General features: G+C 45.1%; 1 protein-coding gene across 5 annotated transcripts in view; it reads left to right on the plus strand.

Annotated features, from left to right (window-relative positions):
• RIN2 (Ras and Rab interactor 2) overlaps window positions 1–9214 on the plus strand; it is a 237023-nt gene extending 227809 nt beyond the window's left edge. For 4 of the 5 annotated variants that reach the window (XM_081256382.1, XM_081256381.1, XM_081256383.1 and 1 more), the window contains 2 exons: window positions 1903–2066; window positions 4870–6750. In XM_081256382.1, coding sequence (XP_081112508.1) covers window positions 1903–2066; window positions 4870–5193 — 488 coding nt within the window. In that variant the 3' untranslated portion in view covers window positions 5194–6750. Of the gene's footprint in view, window positions 1–1902; window positions 2067–4869; window positions 6751–9018 lie in introns of those variants that run through there. The other variant, XM_081256385.1, reaches the window with a different exon arrangement.
• The last annotated feature ends 7257 nt before the right edge of the window (window positions 9215–16471 follow it).

A 16471-nucleotide genomic window follows, 5' to 3' on the forward strand; every position in this document is an offset into this window, starting at 1 on the left:
CACTCAGCCGTCTCCTGGTTTCTCGGCCTTCTTCCTGGGAGAGCAGGGCGGCCCCGTCGGGCGGCCGTGGTTGCAGACCAGGCCCGCCTCTCAGACCGGAGCTCTGCAGTCTGGGAGGAAGAGGCAGCCAAGCAGAGATGCACTGCCGGTCCAGCCCTGCATCCTGCCCTATTGCCCAAAGCCCTCTTTGGTTTGCGGGACGGCAGCCCACATCTCTTTTCTGCTGTTTAAGCAGGTAGTTTCATTTGCGGAAAAGGCGTCATAGAATCCCTTTTACGTGCACAGCCCTGCTGGCAGGGTTAGAGTTTTGCAGAAATTTAAACCTTCCTCTAATTGCATCCACATGTTTCAAAGTGTGGTCAGTTTTGTGCTTCCAGCATTTGGAGTTTTCTCCATAGCGGCCTGAACTTTGAGCCATGGAGTCTAAAATTTGACGTTCAGAGGAAACAGTCCCCTCCCAAACTCAACTGTCATAGTCCTTCCAAGTCCGAGCTCCAATCCTGACACCTCCACAAGCCTCTCTTAAGTATTAAGTCCATATTGGTTTCTCCTGAAATCCTCTGTGTGGCATTTAAATTCCATACTACTGAGTTTCCCACTCAATCATGTGATTTGTTCATGGGGAAAATATTTAGTAAAAATCAGCCACTCAAAACGCTGTACTCCAAATCTCTGCCAGCGACCTGAAAGCCACAAAAGTGTGTTTCTTTCTCAGTATGAGTCACAGGGGGGCGTTCAGCTCATTTCCTAGATGGTGGACCAGTTGCCATCTTGAATGTTGTCACCTGTTGACCAGAGAGAAAGTTCTTCAGGGTCTTGTGTTAGCAGCTAAATACTTTGGCCATGAAAGAGATACTTGCAGACAAAACTCATTAAACCAAAACTAACTTCTGGTCCCTGCATGAATAAACTGCCAATGTCCGTTTTCTTTAATACATTTATAGAGCAGGGACTCTGATTCTAGTTTTTACAACCCCACCCCTGCTCTGTACCTGGCTCAAGGTGGAGATTCGATAGGTATTTGGACAAAGAATGTCTCTCAGTTGATGATGTGCTGTGCCCAATTAGGGATTTTGTAATAAATGTTTGGAGCGCCCCCTAGTGTTTCTCTAGCACACAGCTTCCAAGTTTCAGGAAGGCACCTAATTATAGTTTAAGACCAAACTGTGAACACATTTATGTCTCTCAGAGTGTTGTAAATCTTTTTAACACTCCCCCAAACATAAGACATCGTTCCCAAACGCACCAGCAAAGGGGCATCACTTGCTTTTCCTTGTAAATTACTCTTTACTAAATGTCGTGTTATGAGAGTCCCCAGGTAAGGGTAAGAAAGGGAATCAGGAGGGAGAAGTTATTTTGAAGAATCCATATTATCGTGAGCACACATGTATACTGTGTATTCCTTTCAAAGTGTATGGTTTACTCAAAATTTAGAAAAGAGTAATTCCTAAAGGAAAAGCCCCAAAGCAGGTGTTGCCAGAAGTAGGTGGATTCCTGTTCCTGTAGTAAAGGGTTCTGGCCTCAGAAAGGTGGACCCTGCCGTCCTCACACGCCTCCCCACCTGCATCAGGCCCCAGCACCCTGATCTTTTCTGGCAAAGCATTTTCACAATTGTGCTTAAATAATAGAGATTCTGTGTGTCTCACCCGTTGGAATGGAAATTCCATCAGGGAAAGCAGGGTGTGGTCTGTGGTGGGCGGTGACCCAGGCCTGGGTCAGCCGTACATCCGTGGAGACGGATGCAGGAATGGATGGGTTAGGATGTGCTCTCATGTGGTCCCTCAAGGAAATGCATGTGGAAGAGGAGGAGAAAATGCCGAACCGGACCTCCAACCCTGTGGGCCCCCAACTGTTGTCCAACTGGTAAACCCCTGGGGAACTCATTCTTTCCACCCTTTCCAGGAGGCTACTACCTGACCAGCGCCTACGGAGCACTTTCCCTGATAAAGAATTTCCAGGAAGAGCAGGCAGCGAGACTGCTGAGCTCTGAGGCCAGGGACACCCTGAAGCAGTGGCACAAGCGGAGGACCACCAACCGGACCATCCCCTCAGTGGACGACTTTCAGGTACGTGGCCAGCAGCGGGGACAGACTCCTGCTGCTTCCTTTGTCCTTGGCAAGCAGAGCTGACTCATGGCACACGCAGCTCAGGGTACCCGAGGGCCTCCCTTTGTCGGACCATCTGGTGGAAGAGGGATATTTTAAACCACCCTCTGACCTTGTTGTTTCACTTCTCTGTTTTCCTTAAATTAAAAGAATATATATATATGTGTGTGTGTGGATTTGGCCCAAGTTTTGCTGCCCTTAAGAAAACAGAGTCAAATTAGGGCAGGATTTCCTCCAGAACGTCCAGCGTGGATACTGACCACCTGAGCGCACAGGAAGCCAGAGGAAGGATGCTCTCAGCACAGGTGGCAGATGGGAGACTGGGAGGTGGAAGCAGCCATGTGAGGCCCTGCACTTGACCTGGTCTCTCTGAGAAGAGGGACACCTCTCCTCTTTCATCTCACCACCCCCCAAAACAGAAGACCCCAGCATCTCATCAGCAGCGTCAGCTCTGGCAGCTGGTCAGGGCCAGAGGTGAAGAGTGAACATCTGGGCCAGGTCCTGCCTGGATCCCCTTCCAGAATTTTCTGTGCCCCTGAGCTGGTCCCTGGAAAGGGGGGTTCCCACAGAGCTTGCTTCCTAGAGAGGAGAGGCAGGTTGAGGCTATAGAAATCTTGACCCAACACAGGAACTCCTGATTTGCTCACAGTCTATGAAATGATGAGTAAGTCTGCAAATGTCTTCAGATAATATTTCAAAAGTTTCAAATAGAATTGTAAACCCCGACCGTGCTTTGTGTCCACGTGCCACGTGGTGAATTTCCAAGCAGGACAGATTTGCTCCATGTCCAGATTCACCTTCCTTGCCCTTTTTGCCTTTTTAATGCTCTGAAAACACTCAAAAGGTACATTTGGTTTAAAGCCACCCATCGTGGAAAGGCAAGGTCTGCAAGGTTTTCTCCAGGATAGGAGTGTTCCCAGGAATTCCTTCCCAGGCGCATAAATCTAAGGAGCAAGAAGGCATCCTGTGCGCCCCCCACCCCTTGGATTATTGAAGAACCGTCCACGTGTTGAGCGATTTAGCATCCGCAGGCCCTTGGAACGTGGCGACTGTTGGCCATCTGGGGAGGGGGTTCCTAAGGCCACACAGCCTCTGGGGAGAAGAACGGAGGAAAGGAAAGAAGAAGGGATAAAAACGCATCCTTCCACCTCCCCGCCTGCCATTAGCCCCTTCCCCCGGTCCCCTCTCTCCATCTGGAGCTTCTAACCTAGAACCCCCAGAGTCCATGCCTTGTGCACACCCCTCCCCACTGGCCTCACTCACCTCAGAGATGCACATCTTCTAAGAAGAGACCCAAGATGGGAATTGTCAGCCCTCAGCTTGGCTGTAGAAGCCAAAGCCAGGAAGCAAAGCTGCACTTGGAACTCCTAAGTCAGGGTCACAGACACACACATCTGCTCACCCTGGAGAGGCAGCACACCTCACCTCAGCGGTCGAGACACCAGAACACTGGCCCTGCCACTCACTCGCTGTGTGGCCTTGGGCAAGTTCCTTAACCTCTCTGTGCCTCAGTTTCTTCACTGGTCAAACAGGGATAGCGTAGGCCTCCTTCACAAGGTTGTTTTTAGGAGTCAGTAAGTAAATGCAGTAAGTAAATGCATACCATGTGCTGAGGCCATGTGCTGAGGGGGCGGTATGGGAGAGGAGGGGTTGGTGAAACCGGGCATGTGTGTACCCGAAGGTGCCCTGAAATGTTCCAGTCCAAGAGCGTCGGTGTTATCATCCGTGTGCAGGGTGCACTGGCCTTCCCAAGAGCTCTCTTTTCTATCATCTGAGGAAACCCTCAGGGTAACCGTGTAGGACCCCCGGCAGAGAGCCCCACTCCCCATTACTCCTAAGTAGGGCGGCCAGATTTCGAAAAGGAAGATGTATTTGTTTTCTGTCTGAAAATCAGATTTAACTGGGTGTTCCCTATTTTATCTGGTAACCCCACTCCTGAGGAAGTAGAACTGCAGAATGACCCAGGGCCACAGAATCTCAGAGAGCCGGGCAGGAGCCTGGGATGCCCTGTACCTCGTCCGAGCCCCAGGTCTATTCTGTTCCGTGAAGCCACTCGCCTGGTGCTGCTCACGATGCGGGGCCTGCAAACACCCCCCAGCCTGCAGCCCCCATCTCCATGGCACCGCCCTGCGCCCAGATGCGCCCTGCATCTCCCAGGCCTTTCCACAGAATCCACAGCCCCTGCCGACTTTCCCACACAGCACTCAAGAGCCACCTTGTGTTGGGTTGAACCATGTGAAATTGCCAGTGGGGCAGGGGAAGGATGGTCAACCGTCCGCAGTATTTCGTGGTCCAGCCTAACGCCATCGCCCCTGCTTAGGCTTCATAAAAAGGAGTCCAAAGCGAATAGAACGTGTGCTCTTGTGTCTACATATGTTAATGTGTCTCCTGCTACTGACTCCTGGCTCTTCTGACACGTGGTTTGTTTCTCAAGCTGGGAATAAACCCGGCGTCAGATCTGGTTGACACTCTTAACCAGGGATTTCTCAGCCCAGCTTTACGAGAGGGACTGAAAGGTGAGAGCAGGGCTGAACGGACTTCCGCCTGCTTCTTGTACTGGGGACGAATTAAAGAACATACAGTTGTGCTCCCCACCATCCCGTTTCACATCAGCCTCTTTCCCTGTACTTGGGGGCCTCGTGTCCTGACCCTGGACGTCCCGGCGAGGCTCACCTGTGAGGCCTCTCCCTGGCGTCCGCCGGCCCACCTGCACCATCTCGCTTCCTCTTCTGACGCCACCCTGCACCTCTCTTTCCACCTGCAGAATTACCTCCGGGTTGCATTCCAGGATGTCAACAGTGGCTGCACGGGAAAGACCCTCCTTGTGAGACCTTACGTCACCACGGAGGACGTGTGCCAGCTCTGTGCCGAGAAGTTCAAGGTGGCCGAACCCGAGGAGTACAGCCTCTTCCTCTTTGTGGACGAAACCTGGCAGCAGCTGGCAGAGGACACATACCCTCAGAAAATCAAGGCTGAGCTGCACAGCCGGCCACAGTCCCACGTCTTCCACTTTGTCTACAAGCGCATCAAGAAGGATCCTTACGGCGTCATCTTCCAGAACGGGGAAGAAGAGCTCACCGCCTCCTAGGAGACACGCGAGGCTTCCCAGTGGTGCATCCAAAGAGGGGAGTTAGGAACCTGGCCTCTGGCTTCCACGTGCTTGTGCTTGAAAAGCAGTCACCTCCTTGGGGACCGCTCGGTTCAGTGACGGAGCCATCCACAGGCCGACTTGGCCAAGGGCACCTTTAGCCACGATGCCCAAGCACAGTAGCTGAGGTTCATGCAACAGTAGGATCCGTCCTTCAGAGATGGAGAACTGCATCTGATGGTTCAGGTGTCCCGAGATCGTCTGCTGCCTACCCCCAGCCAGGTACTGGGTTGGCTCACCTGTATGTATATGTACTGAAGAAACATTTAAGGTACAAGCTCTTCTCTTGAGTTCAACAGCAGGCGTTTGACAAGACTGTCCGATGCAGTGCATCAAGGACCTCTCAGTTCAGTGGGTGCCTCCATCCTTTCCTTCCTTTCTTCTTCTTCTTTTTTTTTTTTTTTTACAAAGAGCCTTTGCGTTTTTATATATTTCATAGAAATTTTTATAGCAGTTGCAGGTAAACTGTCAGGATTGGTTTTTTAAATATTTTTGTAACTTTAAGATATTCTATAATTATGCATGTGATTTTAACATTTAATATGCAAAAAGAAATCTCTTGCTGGATTTGAGAGTATTGCATTTTAAAAGTCTCTCTTCTGTAACTGGATGTTTGGGCAACTTTGTGGGGAGAGACTGCTGGGTTTCTTACAGCGACGTATTACTGACACTGGCCACAGAATGCCTTTGAAATCCAACGTACTGTCATTACCTTGTTCACGCTCAGTGGTATCGCGTTGTTTTGTGTTTTCACCAAGTGATGCTGGGGATCAGAAAAGAAATGAATGTAGAGAGAGGTCGAGAGGGAAATACAGACTCTAACAGAGGACTAAGGGGTGGAGTCTGCTGGTTCAGGCTCCTTGAAGGAAGTGGGAAAAGGAGATAAAAGGAACCACCTATGCTGAAAATACTGTAAATATACAGTGAGATTTGCAAAATCTGTCCCATGTTGTTTGCTTTCGGAAGCAATTTTGAAAACCCCACGAGGCAAAAAAAAAAATAAGAACACCACTTTTTTTTTCCTTTTCCACATAAATCAAAACTAACAGCATCAAATTATTTTGGGCAGAAACCACGTATTGTGAGTTTCATTGAGTTAAATAAATGCCATTTGGAAGGGAGTTTGCAAATGCACCAAAAAGCCCATCTGTGCTGTAGAATGTGTGGCGAAGTTAAATTTCTGTTTTACGAAACCTGTTTGGGCGGGGCCTGGGGCGGGGCCTGGGGAGGGGCGGTTTGCACAGAGGATGAGGGTCTCGTATCAACGTAACAATGGTAGTTACAAAAACATGTTATTGTACTGTGTAAGGATGCGTAGTCATCTAATTTTGTTGGCTTTGTACCTTGTACCTTTTTAAGCTTTTGCTGTACATCTGGAACCCTCAACACATACTGTGTTGTACTTCCTTTTGTAAATGATTTTTTAATGGAATTTTGCACATAATACATTGTAATACTGTGCGATAATCATGTGTGAAAATAATTCTTGAAATATTCTTCAGTTGTCTTTTTCCTTTGAGAAGCAGAATGTGATTATGCACCAGAGAATGTTATGTAAATCTGGAACCCACGCCAGTGTTTGTGGTTAGATAATCCATAGAGAGGAAACAGAAAAGTTGAAATTTTTTCAGCAAGCTCATGTTCTGACAGGAGCAGAGGGAAAAGATCGTGTTCTAACCTGAAAGGATTTGGTGTTATCTGGGACACTCCTTGGCTTAGTTGGACCAAGAGAACATCACAGCTAATCGGAAGAGCCCTGCAGACACCCCGCCCTGGTCTTTTTTTTTTTTTACGTAACCTCCGAAGTGCCCCAGCTGAGAGTTCAGGGCTGTTTCAAAATCAACACGGCAGAGGCTGGCCTATTCCTGTTGCTTGGCAATGGCTTGATAGGTCCTGGTTGACTGAACGAACTTTCTAACCCCGTCAGTAGGATGGATGCTTAAAGATCAGAACTGTGGCTGAGCCGACTGCCTGCTTTGCATATTTACAATGAATTCAGAGACTGACAATTCAGTCTCTGTAGTTTAAGGTCATCACGCTCTCCTTGTCCTCCGAAGTCAGTACACTGCTGACTTAAAGCGGGTCACTGTGCCTGAATGGGAGACAGCGGGAGTAAACTTCAGTGAGATCAAAATAGGACGCTAGTGTGAGCAGAAGGAAACATCACAAGACAGCCCCTGGTTTTGTCGTTGGGCAATGTTTCCATGCTAAAATTACAGCTTCACACGTGTCTTCACTTTTTTCCCCATGCCGACATTTCTCACTTCTCAAATTGGCAGGAAACAGATTTTGGGGCAGTTTGAAGGAATAAGAGGAGAGTAAAAATATACATGCTGGGTGGAGGGAGAGGAAAATGTATTTCCAAATATAAAAATATAAAAGTTGAATGCCAGCCAGAGGAAAGGATTTCTTTTTTTTTTTTTTAATGTTATATGCAGTGCCAAATATTCTCTCCTCAGGGACGCAGAATAGAAATAGAAACTGTTCGAGTAGATCAGTATCGTGTGGAAGTTACAACTTTAGATCTGTAAGGAAACACAGAAGGCAGGAAACCCACCCATGAATGCTTTCATTCATAAATGCGGCTTCACATCTGCCGGGCATCTCTTACCTCCATCTTTAAGAGACTGGAAATGAGACAGCGCTCTGATGATCAACAGCACTGCCTTCTTACTCCCTAAAGTCTGAGAGGAAGGGCTACGTACATGGGACACGGGCATTCTAATCGCCTGGCAGTATCTGATGATAAAATCCTAAAAATCATCATTTTTCAAACCATGTTCATGATGGTGAATTTGAGACCAAAAGTATTGTTGGTCATTTAGTGAACCCTGATCAAGTTGGAAATAGGAGAAAATTCACATAACATAGCAGAATCCTAAAGGGGTCGTAAAAAAATAGAGGAGATGGAGGAAGATCTGGAGAACACGCTCTTATTTGAAAACGATGTTTCCCTCCAACGTGGAAGGATGGGTGGCATTAGGCACAAACATTTCCCCCAGGGACAGTGACTTTGTCAGGAAGGTATGCAGGGGAAGTTTATAAAACATGATTCAGAAAGGTCTGGGCCAATACATTTAATAAAGTAGTAACAAGGGTCTGCCCTCAGACCCCCCACCCAGCAGGCACGTGTGCAGGGGGGCAGCTTTGATTGAACTGGAGGGTGGGGGGACGGGGACCGGACAGCTTCTTGTCTCTCGATGCTAATAAGCTAACCTTCCAGAGTGGAAGTTGCCTGAATTCTGAAGTTCTGTACGTAATAGACATTTAGAATATCATCATAAGAATGAATCTGCGTATTTCCTTCCACCGAACGCAGTTCTGCTGTGGCTGATCCTGGACTCTGTCAGCCTGGCGGGGGAGGCGCTCAGGGCCCGTGGCGGGGAGAGGGACAGTGGCTGGGGTGCGCGGGTAGTGAGGACCAGGCCAGGCTCAGCTCTGGGCTAAGGTTTCCTCCCTGGCCCCGCGTCTATCAGCCCCCGCGGCCCCGCCCTCGGGCCCCTGGGGAAATACAGCACCTCACACAGCTGAAGGCAGTTCCCCCTGCATTTAGTTCCATTCCTTCCCTTCCCTCCCCCAGGACCTTAGGGGGCAGGTTTTAGGTTTTAATGAGCTGGGTGGGCTCTGGCCTTTCCCTGAGGCCTGTCCACGACCGTGCTTCTCCAGTTCTACCGGAGATGCAGGGTGAGCCAGGTGCCACCACCTACACCCCGCCCACCTGGTCTGTCCCCAGGGCTCAGTGTCCGCTGGTCCTATTCCCATCAGGTTCTCAGCTTCGGCGGCTTCTTCAGCTCACCTGCAGGCCTTTAAAACCTCGAAGGCCAGGCTGCCCAGACCATCAGAATCTCTGCACGTGGGACCCAAGCAGCGACTTTTACTGAAACTTCCAAGGTGATTCTACTGTGAAATCGGGGCTGAGAAATACCAGGATAGATCAAGACACAGGTCTTAGGAGAGAAACACACCCGAGAGAGGTAAGACTTTGTCCACAGCCCCTAACGCCTAATCAGTTACAGGTTCTTGGTCTTAGTCGGCTGATTTCAGCAAAAGACCATGGAAAATGTACTTGTAGCATTGCACTGTTCCATGAAAATAGGAAGCAAGCCACAGATGATTTTAAATTTTCTAGTAGCCACGTTAAAAAAAAAGAAAAACAAATGGGTGAAATCAATAGCACTATATTACAGTATTACTAATAATTTATTTTATTTTATTAATCTGTTTTATTATTTAACCCATGCTATCCCAAATATAATATTTCAACAGTTAATCAATCTAAAACATTAGAGGTATTTTACACTAATTCTTTTCATCATCTCCAAAATCTTGTGTGTATTGGGCACTTATGTCACATCTCAGTAGCCAGATGTCAAATGCTCAGCAGCCACGGGTGACTGGTGGCTGCTATATTGGAGAGTGCAGTTCTAGCAAATTAACTAGGGATGATTTAAGAAGCTGAAAAATACAGTTATCGGTGCATATAAAATAAAACCACGTCACAGCCTCCTCTATCCACAACACACACACATGCACACTGTCAAACAGGCACCCCTTACCAGCCGAGGTGCTAACGGCATCTCCCTCTTGGCTCCTGTGAGAGCCACAAGGCACTGAATTAATCCATGTGACGTCTTAGAACCCAGTACTCCACAAGCACATTGAATATTTGTCACTATTATCATGAGACAATCAACTTCTTTGAAAGAAAATTTTCCACCACCGTTGTTTGTTTCTACTGACCCATTCACGCTTTTATCTGCTGGCAAGTTTCTTGTGAAAAAAGGAAAGACAATAACAGGTACTATGGTTTAATATATATAAACTATATATATCAATATACATATTATATATATTAACTATATAAATCAATATATATCATATATTAACTATATACCATATATATTATATATATTCACTATATATCAATATACATATATATTAACTATATCAATATACATATTATATATATTAACTATATATATCAATGTATATATTATATATTAACTATATATATTATGTGTATATTATATATTAACTATATAGGTTAATATATATTATATATTAACTATATATCAATGTATATATTATATATAAACTATATAATGTATATATTATATATATTAACTATATGTGTTAATGTATATATTATATATATTAACTATATATGTTTATATATGTGTGTATATATGTATATATATATTTTATATATATGTACATATATATATACACACACACACACACATATATATATATTGGGGTGGGATGCCCAGTGTGGGAGCATTAAAAATAAAGTGAATGCCATCTGTTAACTTTGTTGTTGATGATGGTGGTGATGGAGGAGTACCGGTGTGAACTGGGAGGATATTCCCAGTGTTCCCTACTGGCCAAGAGCATCAGCAGGGCCGTGGCCAGTGGTGACTATTGCCAAGAGGGGGAAAAGGGAGGAGGGAGGGAGATTGCAGGGATGGCCAGAGTGACATCCTGGGAGGAACCGGCTCTGCCCCGCGGGTGGCTACAGTAGCGCTTCCCAGAAAGGAATGATTACTTAAGTAAAAGTGTAGCTACAGTCAGTGATTATTGCCGCAGCTTTTCCTCTTTTAATTTTATTTTTTACATTCACTTATTCATTTAGATATTTATATATACATGTCTATTATTTAACTGGATTACTCTTAAATACAATAGGCTTTACCAAAAAGAATAAGGTGTGATTTTCCTTATCTCTGATGTCTGTGCTTCCTCTTTCCTGCCAGTTCTACAAATTTTGAGAGAATGGACTCAGATTGCAGTTTTAGTCAATTTTATCTTTTTCACTCTGTTTCTTCAGTCTACTGATATACAATCGCGCACAGAACAGAAACGCATCAACAATGAACTGAAAGAATGAAAAATTGCAAAGAAAAATAAACTGCCCAAGACTCTTTAACCAATCAAAATTAAAAACACGTGAACTAGCTAGGACAGTGGAAAGCTTCTGCTTTTCACAAGCACGTGGAAATACAATACTTGGCAAATTGCAAAATCTCATTTCACAGATAGTTGAAGATTTTGCTGGTGAAAATGCAATCCATGGGCCAAGCATAGCATCTTCCAGGAGCTCATCAGAGTCTCAGGACCCTCCCAGACCTACTGAATCAGAATCTACATTTTAACAAAATTCCCAGATGATCCACGTGCACATTACAGTTTGAGCAGTATTAGTTCAAGGCATATTTGTGTTGAGGGCATTTGTGCAGCTGATACAATTAAACTTAAGCTGCTGCTGTTAAATCTCTGGAGGAATGGAGCTTGTGACGCTAACTAAAAAAAAGCTGTAACCTCACTTCAAACCACGTACATGATCACAAAAGGCTTAAAATGCAGATGTCAGGAAACAAGTGCTTATCTGATGATGATTTATTCTTCTTGCTTTTATAGGGAAAAGAGACCTGAAGCGTAGGGGGAAAGACTCTGAAAATGAGGTGGGGTTGAAGACAAATACAGTGATTTTGCCAGGCATCTTCTTTTACCTCCAACTATGTGAGGCAAACAGAAGCTGAGTCAGAAGGTTCTTTCTGTCTGGGCCAGCTGCTCTCACATGTGTACACGTGTGTGTGTGTGTGTGCATGTGTGTGCAGGGACATCATCATGTAGTCTGGATAATTAACTAGTCACACTGTCTGCATGTGATATTGGAAGTTTATGGGCTTTTTTATTTTCTGAAAGGACAGCCAACTTTCTTTTAAAGGCATTTCATTCCCTGAGAGTCTATTATCTACAGGGCCATTTTGCTCATCGATTTTTAAAAGCAGGGAAGATAGATGTAATTAAAATGTATTTGGTGACTAAGGAGTGAATTGTTTAAAACATCTTTGGACTCAGCAGGTGGCAGCTGCAAAGGGAAAGTGCTGTGGACCCTGCAGAACCCTTGCATTCCTCGGGACAGTGATTCCAAACAATCCTGAACCCTCCTTTGCTTGCAATGTTGTTTCATGCACGTGGTTTTGCTCTTTTTTTGGGGGGAAGGGAGGATTTGTTTTTACAAAATAAATACCACATCAAATATTCCCAGGTGTATAATGAAGCAGCAGTTCCTGTCCCCTCCCCCAATCCCATTTCTATTTTTAAAAATATTTTTCACTTAATGTACAATCCTTTTTAAAAATTATTTATTTATTTGGCTGTGTCAGGTCTTAGTTGCAGCATGCGGGATCTTCGTTGCGGCACGCAGGATCTTGCTGTTGCAGTGTGCGGGCTCTCTAGTTGTGGCGCGTGGGCTCTAGAGCTCACAGGTTCAGTAGTTGCGGCGCGGGGGCTTAGTTGCCCCGTGGCATGTGGGATCTTAGTTCCCCGACCAGGTATTGAACTCCCATCCCCTACACTGGAAGGCAGATTCTTAACCACTGGACCACCAGGGAAGTCCCTGAATCCCATTTCTGATGCCTCCCCCTCTGAACAACTCCTCCAGCTCCATCTGCTATTATTTAACTGCATATTCCTTTAAAAAATGCTTATACTGTTGCTTATTGATTTATTTTCCAATATTAGACATTATTTACTGAGTCCATACTGTGGAAGGTGAGGATTTAATCTTCTTATACCATATACATAGACATGCAATTTTTCTCTGCCAATCTCCCCAAATAATTATATAACATTTTGGATAAACTCATGTTTTTTATTATGATGGCAACGTAAGTATTGTTCAGAGCTAAACTATAATGCAATTGTATTTCCTTTTTGTACAACTTCTTGTTTTTCTTGGAGTTAATGATTGCTTCCATTTTTATGGTTTGTTTACTTTTAATGTACCTATCACTAATTCATTCTCAACCTCTATTCCACAGCTGAGAAATTCCTTTCAACATGATCTAATAATTCAGAATAATCTATCATTTCCTTTTATTTTTTTCATTGAGATATCCTTCCTAGAGCTGTCCTCCTGTTGTAATGTGGGTGGGCCAGTTGGTTTCTAGGACTGTGATAAAACTGTCTTCCTGGGAATTCTTCTTACCATTCTACAGAGTCAAATGTCCTATATCCTATTTTCTGGATCCTTTTTTTCTCTTTCTTCACTCACTTCTTTGTTTTACTGGAGCACATTATTTAGAAGAATTGAAGGTGAAACGTTTGAGGCTTTTACATATTCTTCTGATTCTTCTATCATTCCTAGTGCTTGATAGTTTGACTGTTAGAAATTTCCTCTCAGAATCTTTTTTTTAAATTTATTTATTTATTTATTTATTTATTTTTGGCTGTGTTGGGTCTTCATTGCTGTGTGCAGGCTTTCTCTAGTTGCAGTGAGCGGGGGCTACTCTTTGTTGTGGTTCGTGGGCTTCTCATTGTGGTGGCTTCTCTTGTGTCGGAGCACTGGTTCCAGGCACGCAGGCTTCAGTAGTTGTGGCATGTGGGCTCAGTATTTGTGGCTTGCGGGCTCTAGAGCTCAGGCACAGTAGTTGTGGCACACGGGCTTAGCTGCTCCGTGGCATGTGGGATCTTCCTGGGCCAGGGCTCGAACCTGTGTCCCCTGCATTGGCAGGCAGATTCTTAACCACTGCGCCACCAGGAAGCCCTCCTCTCAGAATCTTGAAGGTTAGAAATAATGTTTTTTTCTCTTGTCATCTAGCTTTCAGAGATGCTGGTGTCTGACATCACTTGATTTCTAATCCATGCATATATGAATCTCATCTCACTTTATACCATTAGATCGTCTCCTTCCACCTTGACTGTGGGCCCAGCCAGAGGACTCACCTTGGTCAAAAGGACTCTAGTAGACAGGGTGCAAGTGGAGGTTTGAAAAGTGCTGTGCATTGGGCTGGCCCCTTCTTGCTGCTGAGAACCCTTCCATCACCCTTGTGAACAGAACAAACTAGTTTCCTAGACGATAAGAGATTGTGTGGAGAGAAGTCCCAGCCATCCCAGGACATCCCAGACACGTGAGCGAGGCCATCTGGGATGATACAACTAACAAGCATCCAGCTCAGACCAGAAGAACCACCCAACCAACACACGACTTAAGTCGCTAGGTTTGGGTGATTCGTTACACAGCAAAAGCTGACTGATATACTTCCCTTCCATATTCCAGAAGCTGTTAGAAGAGTCTCCTTATCCCTACTGTTCTCAAATTTCAAAGATGTGCCTCGATGTGGATTTTTTTTTTTATCAGTTGTGTTGGAGACTCAGATCTCTTTCACTCTCTGGAAACTCATATTCTTTAATTCTGAGAACATTTCTCATATTTTCAAAATTATTATTTCTTCCCATCTATTTTCTCTTTCTGGAGTTCCTATTATTTAAACATTGGACCTGAAAACATGCCCCATTGGGTTAACAGAAACTGGTGACTAACAGAAATTCTTGAGCTTGTCTTACAGAACACCAGATAAGGGAACAGCTTTTTAAAAACCCCTCCACTTGTGACCTGCCTTCACTGACCAAGGTCACCTTAATTATTTTTTGGCTCCCTAACTGCCCGCTATAGATAACACCTTTGAAGTAGGGGTTGCTATAGTAATGGGGGCTTAAGTTGTTTTCCAGGAACTTGGAGTCGGTTCCAGTGCAGTTGAAGAGGGTAAGACTGGTTAGGAATGCCCACCCTAAAATTTGGCCTGCACAGGTGTCCAGTGAAATACATCTTGACATCAGAGGGCTGAAAAACTCCACCCTCAGATCGTGATAAATGCCTCCATTTTTTTTTTTAACAGGCATCCCGTGGAAAAGCATGTAACCCAGATACACCTGCGCACAACACTGGTTACCTCACTTTTTCCCTACCTCCAGTCACCTTTTCCCACACCTAAGACCACCCTACTCCTTTATCCCATAAATATCTCAAGCCCTCGCCTTCGGGGAGGCAGATTTGAAATTTGTTCTCCATTCTCCTTCCTTGGCTGCCTTGCAAAGAAACCTTGTCTGTGTGACAAACCTCCATGTCTTAACGTTTGGCTTGCTTCACGTCAGGCAAATAAACCTGGCTTGGTAACAGACCTACTAGATTGCACTCCTATTTTTTTTTTCAAGCTTTAATTCCTACTTCCTGTTTCTATGTCTTTTTCTTATACTTTCTGGGGTATTGCTTCAATTATTGAATTTTTAATTTATAATAATAACATACTTTGTTTCTGAATGTAATTTTTATAATATTTAGTTCTTTTTTTCCCTGGATGAAATATCCTATCTGTCTGTGGATCTTAGTTATAGCATTATCTTTTAAAAAAAAATCTCTGTTCATCCCACTTTTCTTTTTCTGTTTGTTTTATTCTGTCTTTTGGGTTAGAGGCTGTACTCAGATGTTCAGTGGCTTTTGATTATTCATAGTTTTTTGGGGGGGTTTTGTGGGGGTTTTTGGTTAATATTTATTTAGTTAGTTAGTTAGTTAGTTATTTTGGTTGCACCGGGTCTTAGTTGTGGCAGGCAGGCTCCTTTGTTGCGGCTTGCCGGCTTCTTAGCTGCAGCAGGCAGGTTCTGTAGTTGCGGCAGGCAGGATCCTTAGTTGTGGTATGCATGTGGGATCTAGTTCCCTGACCAGGCATCAAACCTGGGCCCCCTGCATTGGGAGCACGGGGTCTTATCCACCGTACCACCAGGGAAGTCCCGATTATTCATAATTAAATGTAAAGCACCAGAAAGCTTCTTGGAAGCTGTGTATATTGGCAGAGTTTGTGAACTGGCGGCCCTCCCTTTAGGGTGACCATGTCGCAACCTGGTCATTTTATTGGAAGGATGAAAAATGTGAATATCTATGGGGCTTTTCTCTTGGGTCAGGCGATTTCCCCAGGAAAAGTTCTCCAGTACCCTACTGGGGGTTTCAGGGTGGGGTTAAACCTCACTGCCAGCATTCTAGGACCTACATAGGGCAGGGTCAATGTGCCAGCTCTTACTTAACCCCGATTTCCAATGCGGTGGTCTGGAATGTAGGGGACACGGGTTCGATCCCTGGTCCGGGAAGACCCCACATGCCACGGAGCAACTAAGCCCGTGCGCCACAGCTACTGAGCCCACGTGCCACAGCTACTGAAGCCCACACACCTAGAGCCCTTGCTCTGCAGCAAGAGAGGCCACTGCAATGAGAAGCCCGCGCACCACAACGAAGAGTAGCCCCCACTCGCTGCAACTAGAGAAAGCCCGTGTGCAGCAACGAAGACCCAACACAGCCAAAAATAAATAAATTTATGAAAACAGTCATAATAAAAAACATTAATTTATCCAAAATGTTATATAATTATTTGGGGAGATTGGC

The sequence above is a fragment of the Mesoplodon bidens genome (genome assembly GCF_964165515.1).
Source record: "Mesoplodon bidens genome assembly, chromosome: 15".
In the NCBI taxonomy this organism is placed as follows: domain Eukaryota; kingdom Metazoa; phylum Chordata; class Mammalia; order Artiodactyla; family Ziphiidae; genus Mesoplodon; species Mesoplodon bidens.